General features: G+C 38.1%; 1 protein-coding gene across 10 annotated transcripts in view; it reads left to right on the top strand.

Moving 5' to 3' along the window:
- The window catches only part of elna (elastin a), a 275,816-nt gene that overhangs the window by 139,257 nt on the left and 109,400 nt on the right, over positions 1 to 27,159 (top strand). For all 10 annotated transcript variants that reach the window (XM_072589478.1, XM_072589481.1, XM_072589479.1 and 7 more), the window contains exons 16-21: positions 10,949 to 10,987; positions 11,936 to 11,986; positions 14,547 to 14,582; positions 17,968 to 18,009; positions 21,941 to 22,024; positions 24,961 to 24,996. In XM_072589478.1, the coding sequence (XP_072445579.1) occupies positions 10,949 to 10,987; positions 11,936 to 11,986; positions 14,547 to 14,582; positions 17,968 to 18,009; positions 21,941 to 22,024; positions 24,961 to 24,996 (288 nt within the window). The remainder of the gene's footprint in view (positions 1 to 10,948; positions 10,988 to 11,935; positions 11,987 to 14,546; positions 14,583 to 17,967; positions 18,010 to 21,940; positions 22,025 to 24,960; positions 24,997 to 27,159) is intronic.

Below are 27,159 nucleotides of genomic sequence, written 5' to 3'. Positions count from 1 at the left end.
TCCAACTTCTATAATTCTGCCAGGTATTTATTGCAAGGAATTTGTCCAGAGAAAAACAAAAAGCATCTTGTCATAGGAATATGGAGCAGGGAACATCCCCATCATGGACATCTGCTGAAATAATATGCTCTTGCAGTAGTAAATAAACTTTTGATGAGAAACTTATCAAAAAAAGTACAAATGTAGGAATCAGAGCAAAGACAAATAGCATCAGAGGCAGTAACAGAGTCACAATTAGTTCAATATTATTCTCCCTCATTAAAATGTTCTATCTGGCATGTAATCCTCTATTCTTAAATCAATAATATTTATTTGACTGTTTTCACATTGTGTTTTAACTTTGTGGCTTGTCTTGACAGTCTATCCGTTAGTTTTTGAGTTTAGCTCTTTTTGCAGTATTCCACTATTTCACCAGTGATATTCTTTCACTGTTTCAACAGTGACCACCACCTGACATTGGTGCTGAAAGATTATTGAATTAACCATCATATTTCAAGATGTACATCATGGCATCTTTGGGTACTGCTTCTTTCACAACACATTATTGACATTTATTTCAGCTACTTGTGGATAGGGAACAGCACCAAATGAAGAATGCATAGGTAATTTGTCAAGTGATGTATGTCAAAGGTAATGTAAATCTGGTATTTTTCCAAAAGGCTGTGAATGCTGAAATATGTAAAAAAAAAATTTACCCATATTGACATTAATAGAATTTTACTAAGTAGGGGCATCAAACAATATTGATGAAAAATTATAAATGAGTTGTTATAAATTAGCCATGACTAATTTAAATCATAGAGCAGTTTTAAGGGGCTGAATACCCTGCTCATATTCCTATGTTTGATCATTGCCATTATTCACTTGCCATATCCAATCACTGCTTTTACACTGGCAGTTGTAGAAGACTGACAGACACATTGGAAGCTTGCAATATTATTACCGAATATCTCGTTCCTTAATCTCTCCCTTCCAGATTCTCCAACCTATGTTAAGTCACCTCTTTAGCACCTCGTGGTCTTGCTATTCACATTGTATCAGTTGCAGATAAAAGTATCATTAATCACTTCCTGGTGTTACCTACCAGCAACATGCCCTTCCATGCCTCAATGTTATCTTTTTATGTATCCTTCCCTGGGAAGAAGTTGGTTTTCCCAGTTAACTTACAGCTTTACTAGCAAAATCACTACTCTCTAGTTTCCATTCACCAGAACTTTTCTTCAGCTAGTTATTTGCTCCACTACATCTCCAGTTTTAATGCCTTAGTACATTTCAAACTGTTACCGTTTTTCTCATCTATATTCCTTCAAGACTTGGATCTGAAGTGATACTGTTGTGGAATGGCAATGGTACTTAACTGTACCAATACTCTTCATCAATATCTGAGTATGTGCATTAGGAGCTGTGTAATGATGATGTTATTTCACTTGGAACTGAGTGCTGGTGGAAAATGACACTGCATATGACCTGCTCCAACATTCTTCTATATATAGTTCATAGTTAATAAATGTTAACAGCTTGCACTACCACTGCGTTCAGTCCTCATCTGTCCCAAGAGGCTGCTAGCAGTATTCCTAAATGTTGATAATTGGGGATGAGATTCTAAAAATGGCAGTGAATGGCAAGAAAAAGTTTGAGGAGAAGCATAGTAGCAGCACTGATTGGCTGGTGACGGACTTTGAGGCTAGCCAGTAATTGGATCACAGGGAGGAAATCTCAAGGACAGCCCAGCACGTAGCATACATAACACTGCAAGAGACACAAACCTCAACTCGTGCGCAATGAACTCAGTGTTATCCCACCCAGGAGGTTTCCAGAATGTAGAGGTCCCACACAAGCTTAGAAAGACTGGAGCAGGAGTAGACCATTTAGAACATTCCCTTTGAAAAATGCAGTTTTAAGGCACAACTGCAGAGGAATTTCAGAAACATTGTCTGAAATTCATAACTAGCCATACACACTGATGGAAAGCATGTATAGGTCTGAACCTCATCCTTAAAGTGGAAAGAGTCAACAAACAGGAACAAGTACATTTATGAGACAATTTCCACAGTGGCTCAGTGGTTGGAGCTGCTGCCTCATTGAACCTGGGTCTCAGATTCGATTCCAGCCTCTGGTGACTGTCTGTGTGGAGTTTGCACATTCTCCCTGTGTCTGCATAGGTTTCCTCTGAGTGCTCCAGTTTCCTCCCGCAGTTCAAAGATATGCAGGTTAGGTGAATTGACCATGCTAAATTGTCCATTGTGCTAGGTGCATTAGTCAGAAGGAAATGGGTCTGCGTGGGTTACTCTTCAGAGGGTCGGTGTGGACTGGTTGGGCCAAAGGGCCTGTTTTCACACTATAGGGAATCTAATCTAATTTCCAAAATTCTTCAGACATCAGGGAAAGCTGTATATACACTGCATACTATATCACACAAAAGGCAGGTGCCAAATACATTTATTTGTTTACAGCAGGAATGTCTCTCACCCACTTCTGAAAAAGGTAAGAAATGAAATCAGAGTGATGTTTCAACAAGAAGCTATTTCTCCAGTTACTGAATTGACCATATGGTGGTCTGCTATAGTATTACAGAGTCATAGAGATGTACAGCATGGAAACAGATCCTTCGGTCCAACCTTTCCATGCCGACCAGATATCCCAACCCAACCCACCCAGCCCATATCCCTCCAAACCCTTCCTATTCATATACTCATCCAAATGCCTTTTAAATGTTGCAATTGTACCAGCCTCCACCACATCCTCTGGCAGCTCAATTCAATCATGTACCACCCTCTGCATGAAAAAGTTGCCCCTTAGGTCTCTATATCTTTCCCCTCTCACCCTAAACCTATGCCCTCTAGTTCTGGAGTCCCCGACCCCAGGGAAAAGACTTTGTCTATTTATCCTATCCATGCCCCTCATGATTTTATAAACCTCAAGAAGGTCACCCCTCAGCCTCCAACACTCCAGGGAAAACAGCCCCAGCCTGTTCAACCTCTCCCTATAGCTCAAATCCTCCAACCCTGGCAACATCCTTGTAAATCTTTTCTAAACCCTTTCAAGTTTCACAATATCTTTCCGATAGGAAGGAGACCAGAATTGCATGCAATATTCCAACAGTGGCCTAACCAATGTCCTGTATAGCCACAACATGACCTCCCAACTCCTGTACTCAATACTCTGACCAATAAAGGAAAGCATACCAAATGCCTCCTTCACTACTGCAACTCTACTTTCAAGGAACTATGAACTTCACTCCAAGGTCTCTTCGTTCAGCAACACTCCCTCGGACCTTACCATTAAGTGTATAAGTCCTGCTAAGATTTGCTTTCCCAAAATGCAGCACCTTGCTTTTATCTGAACTAGTTCCAAACTGAGTGAAAAAATTAAATTTACATGACTTTGACAGATTTCAAAAATGTATTGCAATGACAGATACACCCAGTATTGTGGAGAACCTAACTAAAACTGTAAACTGCACAGTCTTCAACCTGGCCACAACAGCGGATCCTATCCATTGCCAATAGATAAGGAGTCCAAACTTCTAACTACTATAGCAATCCTGAGGATATTGTTGTTTCAACTATCTCTACCTTTTAAAATCAGATCTGCATCAGAAATTTTCTAAAAGACGATTTCTAAAATATTAGGAAGTGTCGAAGGTATCATATGCAACCAATGTGGCCACAGGAAGGAAGCAAATGTACTGTAACCAAATACACATACATGCATATGACACAAAAATATGTGGAAAGGCAAGTTGCAAAAGGGATACAAAGTTAACAGAGATATTAGCAGGTTTAGTAAGTGGGTAGAAAGTTAACCATGGCATATAATGTGGGCAAGTATGAAGATGTTTATTTTGAGTGGGAGAACAAAACAATTGCATGAATTAAATGGGGAAAACTGGAAAAAGCTGCAACACAAAGGGACTTAGGTCTACTTGAGCACAAAACATGCAAAGCTTGCATTAAGGTGCAGCAGGTAATTGAGGAAGTATAATGGATTGTTGGACCTCATTTAGAGGGGATTGGAGTATATCAGGAGGGAAGTCTTACTTCAAATGTACCAGCTGCTGGTGAGACCATACCATGTGCAGTTTTTATCCCCTTATTTAAGCAAAGATATGATTTCTTTGAAGGCAGTTCAGATAAGGTGCACTAGAATCTTATGAAGGAATTGTGTTATGAGCAAAGGCTAAACAGGTTGGAACTCTTAACTCACTAGAGTGCAGTAGAATGAGAAGTGCTCTCATAGAAATGTATAAAGCTCTTGAGGATAAATGGTGAGAAGGTGTTTCCATTCATGGGAGAGTCTAGGACCAGAGGACATAGTCTCAGAATAAAGGGACACTAATTTAAGACTGGGATGAGGAGGAATTTCTTCTAAAGAAGTTTGAGTGACTTTAGAACTCTGCTATTGAGAACTGTGGGGACAGAGTCCTTGTGTATCTTTAAGGCTGAGATAGTCAAATTCTTAATCAGTAAGGGAACCAAGGGTTACAGAGAAAGGACGGGACATGGACGTGAAGAATGTTGCATCAACTATAATCCTAATGATAGCAGAGCAAGCTCACGGGATCACATGGCCCGTTCTTGTTCACATTTCTTATTGTATCATGGCCTTATGTCACATGAATGATATTTTAATCCATAAATCAACAAAAGAACGACATCACAAATCCATGCATGTAATTTTGAAAACATTACATCGTGCTGGGTTGAACTTAATAAAAAATCTAAATTTTCGAAACCCAGGCTACATTGCTCAGACAATCACTGTGATTATTCTGGAAAAGATGTAACCAACAGTCATTGGCACATTATCTAGTCCAGAAACACTGACTTCCAGCAGTTCTGATTTCATTCAGAATCTTCACTCTTGGATCTGTCTTTTAATTAATGAAACTGATATGCCTTGGCTTCAGTGCAGATTCCATCACCATCAACATGCCTCCACGCTTGCTTTCCAGATGTTGACAGTGCAGCATAGAATGTGTCTCAAAGTCTGTCCTGTTCTGCTTTTGTACTTTGTGCAAGTGAATGCCTGGAAGTCCTCAATCAAGTTGACGAACTGCCAATTTTAGACTAAGTAGGCCCTTTGGCTGACATTATTTTGAATATAGTATTACTGCATTGAATTAAGAAACTTCAAGGATTACATCCTAACTCTGATGTAGACCAGGGAGTTGTTCATGGTAGTTGTGTGTAATAAAAATTGTGTTCAGAGATTTACATCTACTCAATGTTCTATTTTGTACCAATACCCTGACTTTGGATACCTTCTGGACAGCTGTGGCATGATTTGCTTTGAAAGAAGTGTTAGTTACACAACATTTCTAGTAGCCGGAAAGCTCAAGTAGTCTGGTTTTATTTATCATTTCAAGGCAATGACGTTTGAGGAAGCAGAGATCTCTCTCATGGTCCACACCTCGTATTGTGTTGCAATTTCTCAATAGGTAAAACTGTGCTGCCTTAGGGATTCTGCTGACAGTGTATTAAGTTCTATAATTGGATTGGTTCACTGCTGATATAGAGAAACATATCACTGGAATACAAATGAGGTTATCTCGACCTATTTGAGTTCAGAGACAGATGGACTTGTAAAACTGAGGAACTGAAAGAAATTAGTAATAGTAATATTGAAAAGTTAACTGGGTTGAGGTTGATTAATCCTCTGGATGCAATCACTTACTTTCCAGAGTATTGAAGCAGATGGCTTCAGAGATAATGATATGGTTCATTCATCTTTCAAAATTATATAAATTATGAAAACTTCCCCAAGATGGCACGATTGTGTTACGAGAAGCGATTTAGAAAACTGATCCTGTACTTACTAGAATTTCAAAGAATGAGAGATGATCTCATTGGTGCTAACAAAATACATCCAAAGCATGATAGGTGTAACTATGATGCTTCCCTGGTTGATGAGTGTACAACCAGGGAATCTAATCTCAGGTTAAGGAGTAAGCTATTTAAGTCTGGAGTGATGAAGAATATCTTCACTCAGAGGGTGATGAATCTTTCAAATTCACAACCCCAGGAGGTTGTGGAAGCTCCAAAATTGAACATGTTCAAGACAGAACTGATGGATATCTCAAAATGACTGGTAAAGTGACATTGAGGTAGATGATCAGCCAAGGTCTAATTGAATGATGAAGCAATTTTGATGGATTGAATGTCCTGTTGTTTATACGGTCCTAGTAGTGGCATTGGCGATTGACAATATACATAAAATAACATTTATTGATGCATTCACTGGTCTTGACATTATACTTATTGTAGAACGAAGTCATTGGCTACTACAACTATATTTTCCATCTGCTTTCAAAATGTTTCTTCTCGAGTATCTCCTGCTGCCATGGTAGACATAGACAATCACTTCTCCTTTTCAACTCCTTCACCAAGATCTTCATGCATGACTACATTCCCAGATGGTTAGTCATTCTTCACTCAATCCAATGTTAGATTCATTTGTGATGCAGCTCCCAGCAGATATTCAAGTAGAATGTACATCTCTTTAACACATGCAGGTTATTTTTAATCAATGCCAAGTTGTAATGATGTTTGGCCTGCTGCTGATGCATGAAGTTTGTAAACTGTTCAGGAAGTGCAGGCTATACATGATAACCATTATAATAAGCAGATATCTCAAAGTTGGCATCCTGTGTACATTCCACTGAATGATTGTGAGTTAGTCAGGAGTCCTGATCCTACCATCTGTTACATAAGAGCATAAGAACTAAGAGAAGTAAGCCTTTTGGACCCTTGAATCTCCTTTACTGTTCAACCATAATTATGGTTGATCTGAATTTATCCATAACATCACTTTTCAGGCTGTGCCCTTTAGCATTGTGCCTCCCCTGTGTATCAAAGCCTCAAAGTTCAGGAGTTAAATAAATTTCTTCCATGGTGTTACATGCCACATGCAACTGCTACTACATTTTGAAGCACTATTTTCATGTTCCATACATAGCACACTTTTATGTTAGTTTCAAATCTCAATGTATGGAAAGAACGGGAGAATAAAATTCCCATGCAAAATTGTAAAAGTACTAAACAATTAATTTGCAGTATTTTGGTTAACAGGGTCCAACTGGATAACGTAGCATGGGCATTTAGAGAAACATAATCATTTTGAGAGTGAATTACAATTGGAAAAGGCATACAGTGGTTGAATCCTCAGAAAACATTGCATTTCCAAAAAGACATGACCACCAATTTAAATGTCCCATCCAAATGACAGAATAAGCTTATTCCTTTCTACAATACTTTCATTTGAACTTTAGTTTCCATTTCACCATATGTTCTTGCAGAAAATAAAACCAGCAGCTTAAGCTTCATGGGAGGTAATCTTCAGAATACTGCAATGTTTTTGGAACCAAAAATTCAATCATCTGATGGGTTTATTTGGCATTTTATGGTTGTAAGTTGTTCTGGCATTTCTGGAGGTCTATCATAGGTAACTTCATGGTGTGCATCAAGAGCTGTTCCAGGAAAATTTTCAGCTAGATTGACCACTGAGTATTAGCATTTTAGATTCATGACGATGAGCTGAATTGAAGCATCATTGCTAATTTTGCAATGCAATCTGTTGAAATGTTTTAACATATAATTATAGATTTCCATTTTGCTCAGGTTAAACTATAACTGCAGTCAATCTCCTCCATGTTCTGTAATGTTGTGATCAAGCTCATTGTCAACTTGCCAGTGCAATAAATGCCCATCAACTTTCTTCCTTGGTCTTGGCCTCAGAGACAGCATCCAAGCTCTGGAAGCAAGGCTATCATGCACTCACTACCTCTGACAAGTCAGCACCTGTGATGTCTTTTTCTCTGCTCTAGCTCCTGCACATTTGCCATAATTTACCTAGCTCAGTGAAGAATGACGGCAGTATTTTTTGTTTAACCTTTCTGGGTTTTATGATTTTTGATTCCAATGGTCCTGTACACCACAAAAGGTCCATCAACAAATTGTTGTGAAGAATGGAGAATTGAGCTCCTGACCCCTCTTTCTCCATGCAAATAATTTCCCCTTTCAATATGTTACACAACATCTTTGCTCCATGCCTTTTCCAACTGTAATTCACTATCAAAATCGTTATGTCTCTCCTTATGCCCATTTTGTGTTATCCAGTTTGACCCAGTTAACCAAAATACTGTAAATTAGTTAATGGTTAATATGTTCACTGAATTAATTAAAACAATTAATTGAACACATGGGCTGAGTAACAGATGAAATTTAATTTAGGTAAATGTGAGGTGGAAAGGCAAATGGGGGCATGACTTATTTACTTGGTGGAAGGTTCTGGGGAGTGTTCCTAAACAGAGACCTGGGAGTGCAGGCTCATTTTTCTTTGAAAGTGGAGTTGCAGTTAGACAGATAGTGAAGAAGGCATGTGGTATGCTTGTCTTTATTGGGTAGTGCATTAGTATAGGGGTTGGGAGGTCATGGTGTAACTGTACAGGACGTTGGTTAGGCCACTTTCAGAATACTGTGTTCATTTTTGGTCTCCATGCTGTAGGAAGCACATTGTGAAACTTAAAAGGGTTGAGGAAAGACTTACAAGGATGTTGCCAGGGTTGGAGGGTTTGAGTTATAGAGAGAGGCTGAATATTTTCCCTGGATCATCAGAGGCTGAGGAGTGACTTTATAAAATGATGACAGGCATGGATAGTCGAGGTCCAAAAAGATTTCAAGTTGTGATAATCGCAGACTGCAAACACCTACTTGGTCTGCTTAAGGATGACAAGGCAGTGCTGCTCATAGCTTCAGCAGTGGGAGCTAATATTCAGTGCTTATAATTACAAGTTTGAACATCATTCTGGAGGTAAAGTAGCAGATGTACCGCAGGTGGTACCCCCAGTGGAGGAGTAAGTAATGATATTAAATTTTCTGGACACGCTCCCAGTCACAGCTGACAATATCAAACTTTGGACACAGAAAGATCCGTTCAAAACTGAAACAACTGGTGCTGATGGGAGAAAGGGCCGTCACAACTAGAATTGAAATCTTTTTGGACCTGGAGAGACCAACTCACCATAGAGGATGGCATATTATTATGGAGAACAAGAGTGATTACCCCAAGTAAAGGTCATTGTCAAATACTGGCTGAACTCCACCATGGCCATCCAGGGGTCTCCAAAATGAAGATATGGCCAGGTTGGATGTAGGCATAGCCATGTTGGTGGGCCAGTGCCCAGAGTATCAAAAAAGACAAAAATTACTACCAGCCGCTCTCCAATATAGTGGAAATGGCTGGGTGAACCTTGGACTCGTTTGCATGTCGACTATCCCGGTTCTTTCATGGGCTTAATCTTCTTAGTCATTGTAGACACCAACTCAAAGTGGTTGAATGTGCATAACTTCCATTCCTCAAACGTGGAAGTATTGGGCATAGATTACAAACCATCATTTGCCAGCAGGGAATTTTGTTATTTCTTAAAGTCGAATAGGATTCAACATGTAAGGACAGCTCCATACCACCCATCATCCAATGACCTGGCAAAAAGAGCAGTCCAACCATTGAAGGCTGACTTGAAGCAACAGCGTACAGCCTGACCAGATAGCAAACTGGTGGGGGTGGAGGGTGTGGTGATGAGTGAAACAGCATCAGGAGTGCCATTGCCAGCCACAAGATCTAGCCAAGTGAGGGAGACAGGTTGATACAAGGGACAAAGTTGGTGAGAATCACAGAAATGGTCCCTCATGAGTAAGACATATGGTCGACACAAGGTCAGGACCAGTGACATACAAAGTTTGGTTAAATGCAATGGTCCTGAAGAAGCATATGGACCATACATGAGCTGCAACTTTACAAATGTTGTGGGAGCATAACAAACCTTGCCCCTTGAAACAATCAAATGCTGCCAGAACACATGGATTCACCCTCTGTCTCAAGCATTGTTGAGTCTTCAAAATCTGAGATGGACATGATGGAAGTAATCACCTCAACACTTTTGTCACCAGAAGAAAAAAATGAAATTCTACCAAGGCGCTCCCTGTACAAGAAGCAAGTTCCTGTGTTTTACATGCAGCCTGTACTGGATGCTGAGTTGGAGTAACATAACCCAGTAAGACCTCATGAGGCTCTCCAAGTGAAAGAATCAGCCTATGTCACAGATTCAGAGCGGGAGAGATGTGGTGATTGTAACAAGGTCAGCCAGCTGGACATCATAGAATATGAGTTCCATGATTGGGGCAGTTAATCTGGTCCAATCAGAAAGCTCTGGCTGACATAAAAAGATGAGTGTCAGTATTCCTGGTACCTGATTCTGAGTGAGGCAATTTTATGTTCATGGACTGTTTAATGTGTAAGTAAAGGGTGACTTGGTGATGATACACTGGCCTTGGTAGAGTTATTTCATACACCAATCCCTCAGAGATACTTTCTAATCAACCTATTAAATTATATTATTACATATTTTCAGAACAGGTGGGACTTGAATCCAGTTCTCTATCTCAGAGGTAGGGGCAGCACTACTACATCATGAGAGACCTATCGATTCCTTATAAACAAATGTTCAGGTACTGGACTAATTAATACGCGCTAGGCAAAGTTTGTTAGAATATCTGTTAAACTAGGAAAATCTATTCATTGTCCAAACCAATGGAGGCAAAAGCAACATTGTTCAGCAAGCTTATCTGTAAGACCAGAGTGCATCAGGATTGATTCAGGATCTATTTTGTGAGATACTTGCCTTTTCAACTTCAACTTATTTTTTGAATACAACCAGTTGTGTGTCATCTAATAAACAATAAAATTATCTCCATATTCTCTATGTAAGCAATAGGAATTAATGAGCAAGTAGTCTATTTTAATCTTTTTTTTCCTGATCCTAAAGATTATTATACAGCAACATCTGGAATGGCAGATTCCTGATGATTTACATAAAAATTACTAATTATCCAATTTATATGTAGCAGGTCTTTGCACTGCCATAATTTATCTATCCTTCTCATTGCAGATGGAATTGCAGCAGCAGCTAAAGCTGCTAAATATGGAGGTAGGTTTTACTATTATCTTTTTATGAAAGCATTAACTCATTATTTTAAGCATTGAATATTAGTTGGAAGATTGTATTGACAGGTATAGAAGGTGACTAATTAAATGTATTATTTAGTATAGAATATTACTATTGGGAAGTCTCACTTAACCGTGTGCTATCAGCACTGAAGCGATACAGAAAGAAAAAAAATTATGCAATTTAGCTTTAAAGAAGTTGCTGCCTTGACAAGAAATTGAATAACATACATTCTCAGAACGTACAGCGTCAAGATTACCTGTCAGACCTTTATTTCAAGGGCCTTAACCAGAATAAAACAACAAGAAAATTTCTTGACATGAAGAAAAACAATGTTTCCAATTCTGAACTTGGATCAAGGTTAAATGTTGCTGCTCCTGTGAATAAGTTTCTGATTAAAACATATATAAGGAAAGGATGGAATCAATAGAGTCTGCAAGCAAGAAACTGAGTAAAGACATAAGGCAACAGAGGCAGTAATAGTCATAAATTGCTCGACCTTCTTTCTTAAATTGCTCTGCTCATCCTTTTTGCACAATAAAATCTTTTGTTATTTAATCTCACCTGACCTCCAGCCTATCACATAAAACCTTCATTTTTGTTCTTCCTCTCCCCTCACCATCATCCAACTCAAAGTCTTGCTTAAAATGTTTCTATCTCTCCTTTGTTCTGGTTAAAACTTATGTTAATCTGAAATGTTAACTATTTTTTGCTCCAGAAACGCTGTCTGACTTGAGCATTTCCAGCTTTTCTTTAGTTCTATTTCAGATTTCCAGCATCTATGATATTTTGCTTTTGTAAGGCACAAACCACATCACTTCATGAGATGAAATGTTGCCAAAGAGAATGTCTTCTATGATCAAAACTGTGTTCTTCTGTTTGGGGTTATATGGCATCTAATGATAGTGCTTTCCTGTTCTATCATTCCAGGAGGTGTACCAGGTCAAGTTCCAGTTGGTGGACGTGGAACCATTCCTGGAGGTGGTGCAGCACATTCAATTTCTTAGGAGCAACATTTTTAGATTAATTTAAATAAGTTAAATAAGTAATTTTACTATTTTTAACTTTGCAATGTGTTCTATTAGAAATTTTAGTTTTATAATTGTTCTTTTTCACCTTTTATTAATCAATGGACTTGTTGGCTACTCTCCTCATTCTGTCTCCTAACATTGCTATGGGTCACTGTGCCCAGAGTGTAGGAGAATTGTGACATCTTGGGGCTCCAGAACCAAGATGGTACCAATATTAGCAGCCATTGTAGTCATCTGAGCTGTTGTTTAGAAACTGCAATAAGAGGCCCCTTCATGTTGCACAGCATGGTCATATTTATGGAACAGATTGGTTGGTTAAAATTGGAAAATATTGTCTCAGTTCTGTAAATGTAACCTTAATAGATGCAGCATTTTGAGCAAACATGTCAATTTGCCCAGCGTGCCAACATTTTTCCTAATCAGCCATCTTTCCTCAGCTTGGACCTCAAAGGCAATATTTAAATTTAGCAAAAATAGCTGGCATTTAATTTCCCACTCTGGCAATTTGGTACTGTAATATCTTATCCAGCTGCTCGAGCAATGGTATAATTCTTCTGGGCTTGTGTAGGTCTGGCTACCATTTGGAGTTAACTTCTCATATAATTATGCTAACAAAATAGGTTGTTCATTACTTTTCAGACAATCAATAAGAATTCCCCTCTCTTTGGGAAAATGGGTATTTTGTGCTAAGTGATTTTTCTGATGATATTGTAAACTGTTTGTGAACATATTGTTTAGAATTTTCAATGATACCATTTAATGAAGAAGAGGGAATTGTCTTTATTCAACCAGCAAAACCAAAGAAAGAAACTACTGATTCACCTTATGTTTCTGTGGATATTTCTCAATGCAAATTGACTTTCCCCATTGATTCAATCATTTCAATTTATGATTTTTTTGCAATCATTGAGAAAATGTGAGTTATGCATGTCAATTTCTAAGGTTGTCGTAAGAATGAAAGAAATAAGAGCAGGGAAAGACTGTATAGCCCCTCCACCATGCAGCCCATTCAGTATCAATATGGCTATCTTTGGCTTCAACTCCATTTCCCCTTCTCTTTTCTATGTCCCTTTATCCCTGAGAAACCAAGAATGTGTTTGTCTCATCCTTAAGAATATTAAACAGTGGAGGATTTGACAATGTTATTCCCTCCTTATTAGATTATAATGGAATCAACATCATTGGAGTTAGAATGTTGATAGATGGTTGAAACTAAATGAGTTCATAGTTTTAACAACTATAAATAATCAAACCTCAAACTCTATGCCCATATACATAGTTTGTGTCTGTAATTATTCAGGATTACTTCGGATTTGGTAGAAAGGCTTGCTAAAATATCCATTTGGGAGCCTTTGAGCCTTAGTTTAGCAAGCTTCTCAGTGTTCCAAAATCTAACAGGATCTATTTTGTGTGATAGTTTTCTCTCTTGGTTCTGTTCTTTTTGAATGCACTAGCTTTAATGACATAAAACAGAACATGAAATGATTAGGCTATTGTCATAGGGAGTCATAGAGATGTACAGCACAGAAACAGACCCTTCGGTCCAACTTGTCCATGCTGACCAGATCTCCCAACCCAATCTAGTCCCATCTGCCAGCACCTGGTCCATATCCCTCCAAACCCTTCCTACTCATATACCCTTCCAGATGCCTTTTAAATGTTGCAATTGCGCTAGCCTCCATCACTTCCTCTAGCAGTTCATTCCACATACATACCACCCTTTGCATGAAAATGTTGCCCCTTAGGTCTCTTTTATATCTTTCCCCTCTCACCCTAAACTATGCTCTCTAGTTCTGGACTTCCCCCAACCCAGGCAAAAGACTTTGTCTATTTATCCTATCCTTGCCCCTCATTATTTTATAAACCTCTATAAGGTTACCCCTCAGCCTCTGACGCTCCAGTGAAAACAGCCCCAGCCTATTCAACCTCTCCCTATAGGTCAAATTCTCCAACCCTGGCAATATCCTTGTAAATCTTTTCTGAACCCTTTCAAGTTTCACAACATGTTTCCGATAGGAAGGAGAACAGAATTGCACACAATATTCCAACAGTGGCCTAACCAATGTCCTGTAAAGCAGCAACATGACCTCCCAACTCCTGTACTCAATACTCTGACCAATAAAGGAAAGCATGCCAATGTAATTAAGGTAAATTGCAAATACTGTAAGGAAAAGATTGTCATGGGCAAATAGCATTATTTTCTTCTTTTTTTTCTGATCTTAAAGGTTACTATACTTAAGTTAATAAGCATAATGTTTCCATTAAATAAATGGCCCTGCAGGCCAATCTTAAAATTTGTTCCATTAGTCATGAAAAAATTATTTATTTTTTGCAAAAAAATTGTTGCTTCTTAATGCAATCTGCAATCTGTCCAAATTGGGAAGCTTGAGTACTTAAGAAATAGAATTTAACTCAACTTAAGTCTTTGTTCATCATAATGAAACTCTTTGTTCTATTCTGCATATTACTGCTATTGGCTGTATTATAAATATTATAGTCTTCTGTTACAGATGGATATGCAGCTGCTAAAGCTGCAAAATATGGAGGTATGTTTTGCAAAGCTTGTAATTTGTGAAAGTATAAAATAATTTGATATTTCATGTTTACTAATTACACTAGGAAAATCATCTCGCATATAAATTGTATTTTAGTCATACTTAATTGTACACGGGTGGTGAGAAGTAACTGAGGAATTATTTTGTTTCTTTAAAAAGGTATATTTATGAAGGTCATGTCGTGATTTTACTCTACCTCTGAGCTAAAAAAAAGTCCAGTTTCAAGTCCTACCTGAGTCACAACTGTTTCATTACATATCTGAACAGATTTTTAAATAAAAGGAATAGCCTGAAGCCATGGTTTTGGATGAAGAGGTACATACTTGATGTGTATCCTTATAAATAAATGCTTACATGCATAGGCATTTAAGTATAGTTTGAATAACATAAAAGCAATATAAGTATAGACAATATGTTAGGGTGTGTAGAACCACTCCAAGTGATCACAGATGCAGAAGGAAAGCCAAGAAAACTCGAATTTGCAACAGTCTTCAGCCAGAAGTGCTGAGTGAATGGTATGCAAGGTTAGCAAAGGTTATGGATTGACCTCTTGACTTGAAATAACTATTGAAGAAAGAGTAAAACATACAAATTAAATGGGTGGATGCAAGTCAGCAATTGATGTAAGTTTTATGAAAAGAAATGTACCATGATGCTCATCTTCTAGAACCTCTAATGGGTCCTGGAAGATGAGCATCTCACAATATAGCTCATTTTATAGAAATGTGCAAGAAGACCCAAGGGGCTCTCTTCTGGTGCAATAGTAGTTTCCCTACTCCTGGGCCAAGAGGCCTACGTTCAAGTCCCACCCATTCCAGAGAGAAAAAAAAATAAAGCAGACCCAAGTATAAATCTGCTGAACTGTCTGTCCCAGGCTAGGACAAGCCAATGTGTGCTACGAGTAGTGGCTCTATTTTGGTGTTTGACAATAAATGATGTTCATTTCAAAGTCAGGTTTCCTGAGTTATTACAGTTTCTAAAAGAAGAGTTAATTTATGTCAGTGTGATCACTTAATACCATTATAAAGACATAATTCAGGAAAATCAAAGTAATATGTTGGGAAATATGTACTTTTGAGAGAATGAGAGTGATCAATAGCATTCAGTAGAAATATTTACTTGTTAACTATAACACATTAATGAAAAGCAAAACACCATGGAAGATAAAAAAATGAATAAAATTGAAACTGAAGGAAAAGGTACACAATAGGAACATGAACGGTCAATGAGAGGTTAATTAAAGGGACGATGAATAGTGAAAAAATAAGTCAGCAAAACAATTAGCAAAGCAAAGGAGAGCTACAAAATTAAGTTATTAAGGAATTTTTTGAAAGATATTTTTCAGACACACAACTGACAATCAGAAGAGCATAACATAAATTGACACCAAAATGATATAAAAATTGAATAATTATTTCAGTTCAGCATCTACGAGAGAGATTGAGTGCATAATCTCCTAAGAAATTATTTTAGAAAACATGAGGTTGAAAACAAACTGACCAAATTCAGAAATGTAGATTGTATATCCTGCCTGCAAACAGAAACTAGGGAAGCAATAGCAGCGGTTCTACTAAATATATATGAAAATTCATTAGTAAGGTGAATGGTACCAGAGAGCTACTGAACAGCTAAAGTATATATTTATTTAAAAGGAGATACAATGCTTCAAAGTTATTATGAACCTGTTACTAACACCAGTAGTGGGAAGATAATGAAAAACTTCTGAAATGTACAATGGAACAAAGTTAAGATACAATAGGTTATTAAAGAACAGTCAGAAGATTTCAAAAACAAAGATCATTTTTGACTAACCTTACTCAATTATTTAAGTATCAAAGAGTAGATAGAGGGAATGCAGTAGATGTAATATATTTGGATTTTTAAAATGCTTTTAATATGTAACTGCATTAGAAATTTGTAAATGAATTCAGAAAATTTGAGTCAAGCACAAATATGGGATAGCAAGCTGCTACAGTATGTTTGTAAATGGAGTGCATCACAAACAGAGCACCTGCTCCAATTAGGATACATATCTAATATACATGTTACAGGCTTGCATTAAGAGGAACAAGATACACATGACATTGAGATCCCTGCTGGCTACAATCAGAAATCATTATAAATGAGTAGAAAGGATAACATTGTACCAACTAGTGTGTGTTAATCATACATCACAATCCTGTCACTCTCTTTCTAGTGTTAACTGATTTAACCCCATAGTGTTGCACATTATCCTTACTGCTGCAAATATTTCATTATGGTCTGTTCATTGTTTCATTGATTTATATGCTTATGTCACATTTAAAACCCAAAATAGAATAAAGGATTTCTTCCTCATAAAAGACTATTTCAACTAAATCAGGCAAGACAGTAATCAATAATTCAATAACGTTAGCAGGATCAAATTGGATGACAGAATCAGATTATTTTATTGACATAGTCTACTGATATTCCATAGAAAATGGGCAGGATGTTCCCTGCAAGCACTTGAACTTCACTGTCAAGCGGAAATGAGTAAGAAACCCCCACTGTACTGGAAACATCATTTGTAATGATTTTCCTGAGATTGGCCAGAAGTGACTTGACAGACAGATTCTTGAGGCTTGAGGAGCAATCATAGCCTTCTAGCTTGAAAGAATGAGCAGACTGAAATGGAAGTGTAGAAAAGGAGAAGGCACTTCAATATGTCGGCATGCTCTCCAACTTTTTAAAGTTTAAATTAAAAAATGCTTCTGTCATCAAGCTATCACTACAGCAGGGGCATCTAACTGGTCCAGACAGGCCAGAAGATACACTAGGGTTGCCTGGAGCATTGCCACTTACTTTACTGGGAACTCACCTTAAGTTATTTTATTAACAATCAGGGCAGACCTGAATGCTGACTGGAAAATTCTGTAGTAGGCCCCTAATAAATCTGCTGCATGAAGGCAAATAGCGCTGTTATCTTTTACCCTCATCCTGCCTCTCAAAAATGGCCCCGAGATGTGGTAGAGTCAGGGATATCATCAGATAGGGCAACTACCAAACTAGAGTATCAGCCATCTCTGATTCTGGCCCACGTGAATTTCCATAGTTTCTTATTCTAACATGATTTGCAACTCATCTAAAAATTGTCGATATATATGCCTCATTAGCAAAGATAATTTCTGCTAATTAAGTTCACAAAATGAAATCTCTGAACTTTTGGCCAGATTCCATAAGCTGCCGAGCAGCAGTACTGCAGTATTTATGGAATACCTTTGTAGCAATTGAAAGCAGCGTTTTAAGTCTTGCAACAGATAACCTTAGCGATACTGTAATGTCTCTCATTTATAATAAATTCTCCTGAGTTTATTTGAGATCTATTGATTATAACTCTCCCGATTTGGCATTCTAGGTGGTGTACCAGGACTAGGTCCAGGAGGTAGAGTTGGTCCAGGTAATTTGATCTTGCGGTATTAATACTTTAGGTTTATTGAGATGAATTGAGTGAAGATTTATTGTTACAGGTTTTGTAATATAGTCTGTTTGTATGTTTTTACACATATTGTGTTTCCATTTATATAATTGTTGCAGTTACAGAGTGAAAGCAACCAGTTGCCCAAGTCTTCACCTCTGTGCTCTTGCAGCGCAGTGTATGAACAAAATACAGGACTACTGTGATACCCTGAAGACAGCTGTCACCATTCGCCTCAGGGTCAATGATAGCTACCTGAACTTCAGTGGCAAACACGTTAATTGCTATCGTTGACATTGAAGGGAAGTTTCCAAATGAGGCTACTTTGTGGGCAGCACAATTATACTTATGCCATTTGGACCATTTTTTTAATCTTAATGGTCTGTGCTTAGCCATTAGGGGAAATGGAGCTGCGTTCCTTAATCCTCTATGGCATTGTGAGTTAGGTCATGTTAGGTTGCTCAGTGCTTTGAATATTTCTTGGTTGAAGCCTTCATTCATGGGATGAGAGTGTTGCTGTCTACACCAGCATTTATTGCACATCCCTAATTGCCTAGAGAGTGATTTATGTGAATCTGGAGTCACGTGTAATCTAAACCAGATGAAGATGGAAGGTTTCCTTCCCTGAAGGACATTATTGAACCAGAACAACAATAGTTTCACAGACGTCAATGGATTCTTTATTCCAGATTCTTCTTCTTAAATTCAAATTCACCAATTGCTATGGGTCCCCAGAACACTACTGATTTTTGGATTAATAGTCTTGTATTAATACCACTAGGACATTGCCTTCCCTGTGCCTCAGAGGCAACATTCTAGCCCACTGCAACAAATCTCGCATGCAATCTTGCTGGCAAGCTGGCATCTATAACATTCTGTTCATCACATCCAGGTTTTCTTTACTTGTGACCAATACTTTTTCCAGCCTGAATTTCTATTTACAATCCTATGTTAATTCAACCCGACATGAAAATCCTATATTACTCAATCCAAAGTATCACATTAGTCCTATATTTACAATCCTACATCAAGTTAGTTCAACTACCACTTGGAGGTCTCCTCTCTCATGTTGATTTTATGAAAAAACCTTTTTCTTTCGAAGAGTCGGTAGAATCTTTCTCTGTTAAAGTGATTAATTTCTGTTTGAAGCTCAGGGTTTTTTTTAGATAAGCCTTGATCCTGAGGTGATAAAAGATCTCTCAATAGTCATTTGGCCACACTGACCTTGAAAATTGCTGAAAAAGACATTTTGTTGAAGCTTTTCATGTTGAATCATCAGGCCAATTTCAAAGATACCTATAAAGGAAATATGACATTTATGCATGTGAGAGAAGTGTGCTAATTAATTGGCAGTTGACTTTACTATTCATGTTGCCACGAAAAATGCAGCAGTTAATGATGATTTACTGTTAACTGCCGGAGTTTGTTTAGATTTCAAAGCAGACAAGTTAATACTGGTCATAACATTGCCCTGAGAAAGAACCAGTGAATGGCTGTCATCTAGTTTGTTGAATTGAAATAGGTGCAGTCCATTCTTTCTGTCTCCAAACAATGAGGCTTTGAAGAGCCCTCATCATATAGTGGTCATGTTTGGATTGGGTGGCCTGAGTTGTTTATAAAAGTAGGTTAATTCACAGAGCCTTTTTTTTATTTAACATATGTATCTTTCAAGCATCTGTAAGTGTGCCATAGTATGAGCCCCAAATGATAGTTCTGAATTGGTTTTCGGTGCAATTCTTCACATATTCCAACATTCCTATGTCCTACTTAGCTGGCATTGAAATTCATATACTGGACAGTGTTACTCATTTTGTGATAGGTAGAGTGCATTTTTTGGCATGACAGCAGCATTCTGCCAGTGCCAAATACCACCGGTGTTGATACTGCACGGTAGCAGCATGAAACAATTAGCTTCAGGGTGAAAGAGAGCAAAGCCAACATGCAGAATAACCAGACTAGAGATTTTCTCACTATGTACCATCTAAATTCTTGAAAGGGAAAATGACAGGAAGCAGGGAACTACAAGCTATTTGGCTTAACATCTATCATAGGGAAACAATTTAGAAGCTATTATTAAAGATATATCAGGGCACTTGGATAATTTTAAGGTATGCAAACAAAGTCAACGTGGTTTTATGGAATTGAAGTCATATTCAAACAAACAATTGGAGTTCTTTGAGAAGATAGCATGTACTGTGGAAGACAGGGAACTGAGAAATTCAGTGTACTTAAATTTCCAAAAGGCATTTGGTAAGATGCTACAGTAAGGATTACTGTAGAAAATAAAATTTCATGGTGTAGAAGTAACAGATTTGCTGGCTAACAGGAAGCAGAAAGTAAGTGTAAATGGGTCTTTTTTCAAATTGGCAATATGTTGCAAGTGATAAGGCACAAGAATTGGGGCTGGGACCTCAACTGTTGAAAACTATGCAAATGCTTTAAATGAAGAGATGGAAGTTATGATTGCCAGATTTGCTGATGCCACAAGGTAGGCAGGAAAGTAAGCTATGGAAAGAACACAGGACGTAATAAAAGGTATTGATAGTTTAGGTGAATGCGAAAAGATGTGGAAATTGCAGAGGCACTGGCCACCATCTGCCAAATCTTATTAGACATGAAAATGGTGCCATAAGATGGTGATTTGTAAATATCACAAAAAAAACTTTAAAATGTTAAAAATGTGTTAACAAAAGCCATGCAACTACAGTCCAACCCTGTAATGGGAAAACAATAACCCAGGGCGATGGATGCTAGGGCAAATGCAGATTAATGAAAATAAAGAAACTGAAATTTGTTAAATCCAAATAGTATTAAACTAGCTTGGGGTTTTTTTTTAAAGATGGAAAGGATGATTGTGAAGGCTAATGAAGTTGATGTTTCACGGAGTTGCAAAAGTATTTGATAAAATGCACTTGCCAGAAAATCTGCAGATTTGTAATACGATACAGTGCTACCATTAATGCAAAATAGCTGAATGGTAGGGTTTTTTTTAGACTGGAGAAATGTATATAGTGGAAATCCCCCAGATCATTGGTTTTCTTTACATTTATTAAGGATCTATAGATGGGAATGTAGTACACAATTCCAACATTTTCAGATGTCAAAACTTGAAGTCTTTTGAACTGGGAGTAGGATTGTGATAGACTTCAAGAGGCTGTGCGATGACTGATGGATTGGGTGTGCTCAATTAGATGGAATATGCAGAGAAGTGTGGTGTGATACCTCTTGGTAGGAAGGATGATGATGATCAATATAAATCAGTAAACTGGCTTAAAAGAGCATAAATTGATGTAGAGAGCAGAATAGATTTAGAAAGTGGTTAAAAATGCACACAGGAGCTGGTGCTTATAAATAAATGGGAGCACAAGGAAGTCATGATAAATAAAAGCAAATGGCTGCAGATGCTGGAAATCTGAAGTCATAAAGAATCTTTTATGAACATTTTTACTTCAAATACTCATGTTTTATAAAGAGGTCCTGAGGAACAGAATGCAGTAGGTCAGGAGCTGGTTAGTGGGATTGAGAATGATGCAAAAGAGAGCTGTTACATCCACAGCATGGGTACTATGAGTTCTAAAGAAATTGAATGAATGGATGAATCTGATGTAGAAAGAATGTTAAGTTCTTAAGTATTAATCAAGATCATGGTCAAGAGGTAAGAACATAACTATCTGGGAAAAGCTATCCAAACAATGAATAAACTTTCTTGCCCATTAAAGATCATTTCTACGAATTAATTCAAGGAATTTAACCCATATGAACTTCTGATTAAGCTCCACTGTTAGATCGCAAATGAAAGTAGCAACTCAAGTATCATGACGGGCAGTCTTTGTAATTCCATAGTGTGTTGGTAACAAGAGTATGATCTTCTGTCTCATAATGATGATTGCACACTTCTGTCCTGGCTTTCTAGGAGGCTTTCCATGGCGAGGAGCTGGAGCTCTGCCATGGCGTGCACCTGGTGGCTTTGTCGGAGCTGTTCCAGGAGGGGTTCCAGGTAATTTGATCTCTTAAGAATAATATTTAGATTATTTGAAATGAATTAAATGGAAACTGCAAGATTAGTTGTTAGTTTTCCAATCAAATTGTTCACATTCCGATATAGCATAAGTAGAGAGTGTGGTGCTGGGAAAGGACAGCTGATCCGGTAGCATCCGAGGAACAGGAGAATCAATGTTTTGGGCATAAACCCTCCTGATGAAGAGCTTATGCTCGAAACATTGATTTTCCTGCTCCTCAGATGCTGCCTGACTGATTGTTCCTTTACAGCACTGTACTCTCAAGTCTGATCTCCAGCATCTGCAGTCCTCACTTTCTCCTATATAGCATAAGTGTAATCTTCCCACTTTATTCAAAACTTACAGACATAGTACAAATTCCATTTAAGTTCACTGAGCCCAACCAGATCAAAGCAAGGAGGAGTGATTTCTTGGACCACTTCTATTTCTCATCAAAACCTGTTCCTCCGTAAAATCACCTGAAAACAGTGTCACATATACACTGACTTTTAAAAAAATATATTAATTCATTAGATGTCGAAGCTCTTGCCTAAGATATCCACATGTTATAAATGAATAGGAAATTTAGCTTGACCAAGCATCACCAATTCTGTCGACCTCCACTGCCTTTGATTAATCACCTCCTTATCTGATATCAAGTATTATATAAGTAAATATTCTCTAAGTTACATAGTTATAAAGATGTACAGTACGGAAGCAGACCCTTCAGTCCAACTCATCCATGTCGACCACATATCCCAACCTAATCTAGTCCCATTTGCCAGCACCCGGCCCAAACCCTTCCTATTCATATACCCATCCAGATGCCTTTTAAACGTTGCAATCATACTAGCCTCCACCACTTCCTCTGGCAGCTCATTCCATAGACGCACCACCATCTGCATGAAAACATTGCCCCTAGGTCTCTTTTTTTAAATTTTTCCCCTCTCAGCCTAAACCTATGCCCTCTAGTTCTGGACTCCCCAACCCAGGGAAAACACTTTGTCTATTTGTCCTATCCATGCCCTTCATGATTTTATAAACCTCAATAAGGTCACCCCTCAGCCTCCGATGCTCCAGGGAAAACAGCTCCAGCCTATTCAATCTCTCCCTATGGCTCAAATCCTCCAACCCTGGCAACATCCTTGTAAATCTTTTCAGAATCCTTTCAAGTTTCACAACATCCTTCCAAAAGGAAGGAGACCAGAATTGCACGCAATATTCCAACAGTGGCCTAACCAATGTCCTGTACAGCCGCAACATGACCTCCCAGCTCCTATACTCCATACTCTGACCAATAAAAGAAAGCATACTAAACGCCTTTTTCACTATCCTATCTACCTGTGACTCTACTTTCAAGGAGCTATGAACCTGCACTCCAAGGTCTCACTGTTCAGCAACACTCCCTAAGACTTTACCATTAAGTGTATAAGTCCTGCTAAGATTTGCTTTCCCAAAATAAGATCAGGAAAGTATAAGTGCATTGCATCTAAGTAATCTCCTGAAATAACTGATCATGGTTTTCCTGCTCTACTAGGAGACCAAGATTGAATCATAAACTTCAAAGAATGAAAAGTTCAGTTAAGTCGTCAAAAGTTAGAAGCTCCAGCTTCCACCATGCCAATTTCCAATTTAACAGATGTTGGTATTGGTGCAGAGTAACCCAAGCTTGAGGGTGACAACTAAATTTGTGTTTGAATAATTTGACTGTAATGTATTGGGCACAATTTCTGTGGATTCATAAAACCTAGGAATAAAGCAATTAAGAAGCACTTCATGCAAATTGTTATTGTGCAAGTTACCTAATTTTAATACCCAATCAATCATGTTTGCAGAGGATAGCCCTTATCATTCAGTAACTATGTTTGTAAGGCATCCATCCCTTGAAACAAAGCAAGAAAATTTGCAAGAATAATCCTTGGTCTTCAGGGGTTGTGCAATGGGAGAGATTATGCAAATTATGCCTTTTTTGCTTTGGAATTTAAAAGGTTATCTGATTGAAGTCTTCAAGGTATTAACAGAAAAATACAGGGTAGATAAAGATAAATAATCCCCACTGGTTGTGGATACAAAATAAAGTGGCAAAGTCTGAGAACTGAGGCCAGACCATTCAGGAGAGATGTAGGGAAGCGGTTCTGTACACAAAGGATGAATAATTCCACAAATGGCAGTGAACCCTGGCTAAGTTATTAATTTTAAATCTGAAATAGATACATTTTTGTTAAGCCAAGGTATTAAGGGATATGGGTCAAAGGCAGGGATATAGAGTTAGGCTACAGATCAACTGAGCTCTAAGTGAATCATTGTACAGGCTCAAGGGGTGTAAAGGCCTATTCTTGTTCCTATGTTGAGAGTTTGTGAAACTCTGCTCCCTATAAATAGTGAGGGAAGCGTCATCAATTTTTTTTTAAGGCAGCACTTTTATGATTCTTGATTAACAAGGTACTTAAAGGGTATTGATGATAGGTAGGAAAATAGACTTCGGTTTAGCTGTGAAAATATTGAATGGCAGAGCAGACTGAATGGTCTGAATGGCTTGATCTTGTAAATTCATATGTTAATATGTATGTTTCTGCTACACAAGTAATCTTTACTTTCCATGGAAATATTGCCAGAGTGTGTTTGAAGAAGTCATCAGGATCTATTTTTTGAGACATTGCCCCTTGCTATTTCGTTATTGCACATGACCTGAGGTAATGCCAAATTGCACGCACTCTTTGTAAGAGCTAAGAATTAATACAGAACCAAAGCTTTGATTCACCTAATTTTTAATTTGATCTTAAAAATATTGTACTTTTAAGTGAGATTTGAACAAGTTACATGTTATTGCGTTACTTCAGGATTAGCTGGAAAGAAGCAAAGCTGTTTTACTGTTTAATGTTACCTATTCCATAGTCTCTGTTTTGTATAATTTCTTAATTCTTTGTCATTGCAGGTGGATATGCATCAGCGAAAGCTGCTAAATATGGAGGTAAATTTTCCTATTTTGTAATAACATCCAAGTATTACTGTAGAAGTAGGCATGGATTGTTAAGATTAATAAGAATAATTTTCTTCTTAAATACAAAACATATATAACTATTAAACTGTGATCAAGTAAAGAGTAACTTTCAAGCATTGTTAGAGAGGTTTCCTCAAGTTAAGCAGATGTATCCAAATATGACTTCTCAACTCTCCACTTTAATATCTAGTTGCCAGAATTTTGACTTAGAGTCATAGAGCTGTACAACATGGAAACAGGCCCTTCGGTCCAACTCGTCCATTCAGACCAGATCACCTAAGCTAATCTAGTCTCATTTGCCAGTACTTGGCCCGTTTCCCTCTAAACTCTTCCTATTCATAAATCCATCCAGATGCCTTTTAAATATTGTAATTGTACCAGCCTCAACCACTTCGCCTGGCAGTTCATTCCATACATACACCATCCTCTGTGTCAAAAACTTGCCCCTTAGGTCACTTTTAAATTTTTTCCCTTCTCACCCTAAACCTTTGCACTCGAGTTCTGGACTCCCCCCAAGCGAGGGAAAAGGCTTTGTTTATTTACCCTATCTATGACCCTCATGATTTTATAAACTTTGATAAGGTCACCCCTCAGCCTCCGACACTCCAGAGAAAACAGCCCCAGCCTATTCAGCCACTCACTAAGCTCAAATCCTCCAACCCTGGCTCCATCCTTGTAAATATTTTCTGAACCCTTTCAGGTTTCACAACATTCTTCCGAGGAGGAAGACCAGAATTGCACACAATGTTCCAAAAATGGCCTAATCAATGTCCTAGACAGCCGCAACACGATCTTCCAACTGCTGACCAATAAAGGAAAACATACCAAACGCCTTCTTCATTATCCTATCTACCTGCAACTCCATTTCAAGGAACTATGAACCTGCACTCCAAGGTCTCTTTATTCAGCAACACTCCCTAGGACCTTACCATTAAGTGTATAAGTCCTGCTCTGATTTGCCTTTCCAAAACGCAATATCTCACATTTATCTAAATTAAACTCCATCTGCCACTTCTCAGCCCATTGGCTCATCTGATCCAGATCCCACTGTACTCTGAAGTAATCTTCTTCGCTGTCCAATATACCTCCAATTTTGGTGTCATCTGCAAACTTACTAACTATGTTCACATCCAAATCATTTATATAAATGACAAAAAGCAGTGGACCCAGCACTGATCCTTGTGACTCACCACTGGTCACAGGCCTCCAGCGTGAAAGGCAACCCCACACCACCACCCTTTGTCTTCTCCCTTCAAGACGGTTCTGTATCCAAATGGCTAGTTGTCCCTGTATTCCATGAGAGTTAACCTTGCAAAACATTCTGCCATGACGAACCTAGTTGAACATCTTACTGAAGTCCACAGAGATCATGTCCAACGCACTGCCCTCATCAATCCTCTTTGTTATTTCTTCAAAGAACACAATGAAGTTTGTGAGACATGATTTCCCAAGCACAAAGCCATGATGACTATCCCTAATCAGTTGTTGCCTTTCTAAATGTATGTAAATCCTGTCCCTCAGTATTCCCTCCAACAATTCACCCACCACTGATGTCACGCTCACCGGTCTATAGTTCCCTAGCTTTTCCTTACCACCTTTCTTAAATGGTGGCATCACATTAGCTAACCTCCAGTCTTCCGGCACCTTACCTATCACTGTTGCTGATTCAAATAACTCAGCAAAGGGGCAAGTAATCACTTCCCTGACTTCCCACAGAGTTCTAGGGTACACCTGAATAGGTCCTGGAGATTTAACCACTTTTATGCAATTTAAGACATCCAGCACTGCGTCCTCTGTAATATGAACATTTTTCATTGATTGAGTTTGTGTCTAAGAAGCTTTACCTCATACTAAAGTGGTGACTTCATAAACTAAATAATATCCATTGACATAATGTGCAGAGAATTTGAAGTATGAGGCAAAAGTTTTGCAAAGCAGAATAGTCTTTATTGCAGGTAAAATCCAGGAAGTGCCTTGCTAAGTGAGGAATAAGATTAAAAGGCACAATTCCAGACATATATTTATATGAAATGTTTAATTAGCAATTGCTAAGTACTTAATGAGAGTCCTATATTTGGAATGTATGGAAGTAGCAAGGTTTACTAACCCAATTCAAATAACCTGAACAAATGG

This window comes from Chiloscyllium punctatum, chromosome 19 (genome assembly GCF_047496795.1).
Source record: "Chiloscyllium punctatum isolate Juve2018m chromosome 19, sChiPun1.3, whole genome shotgun sequence".
Classification (NCBI taxonomy): domain Eukaryota; kingdom Metazoa; phylum Chordata; class Chondrichthyes; order Orectolobiformes; family Hemiscylliidae; genus Chiloscyllium; species Chiloscyllium punctatum.
The sequence above is the reverse complement of the archived record's forward strand: the minus strand, read 5'-3'. Positions and strand labels throughout refer to the sequence as shown.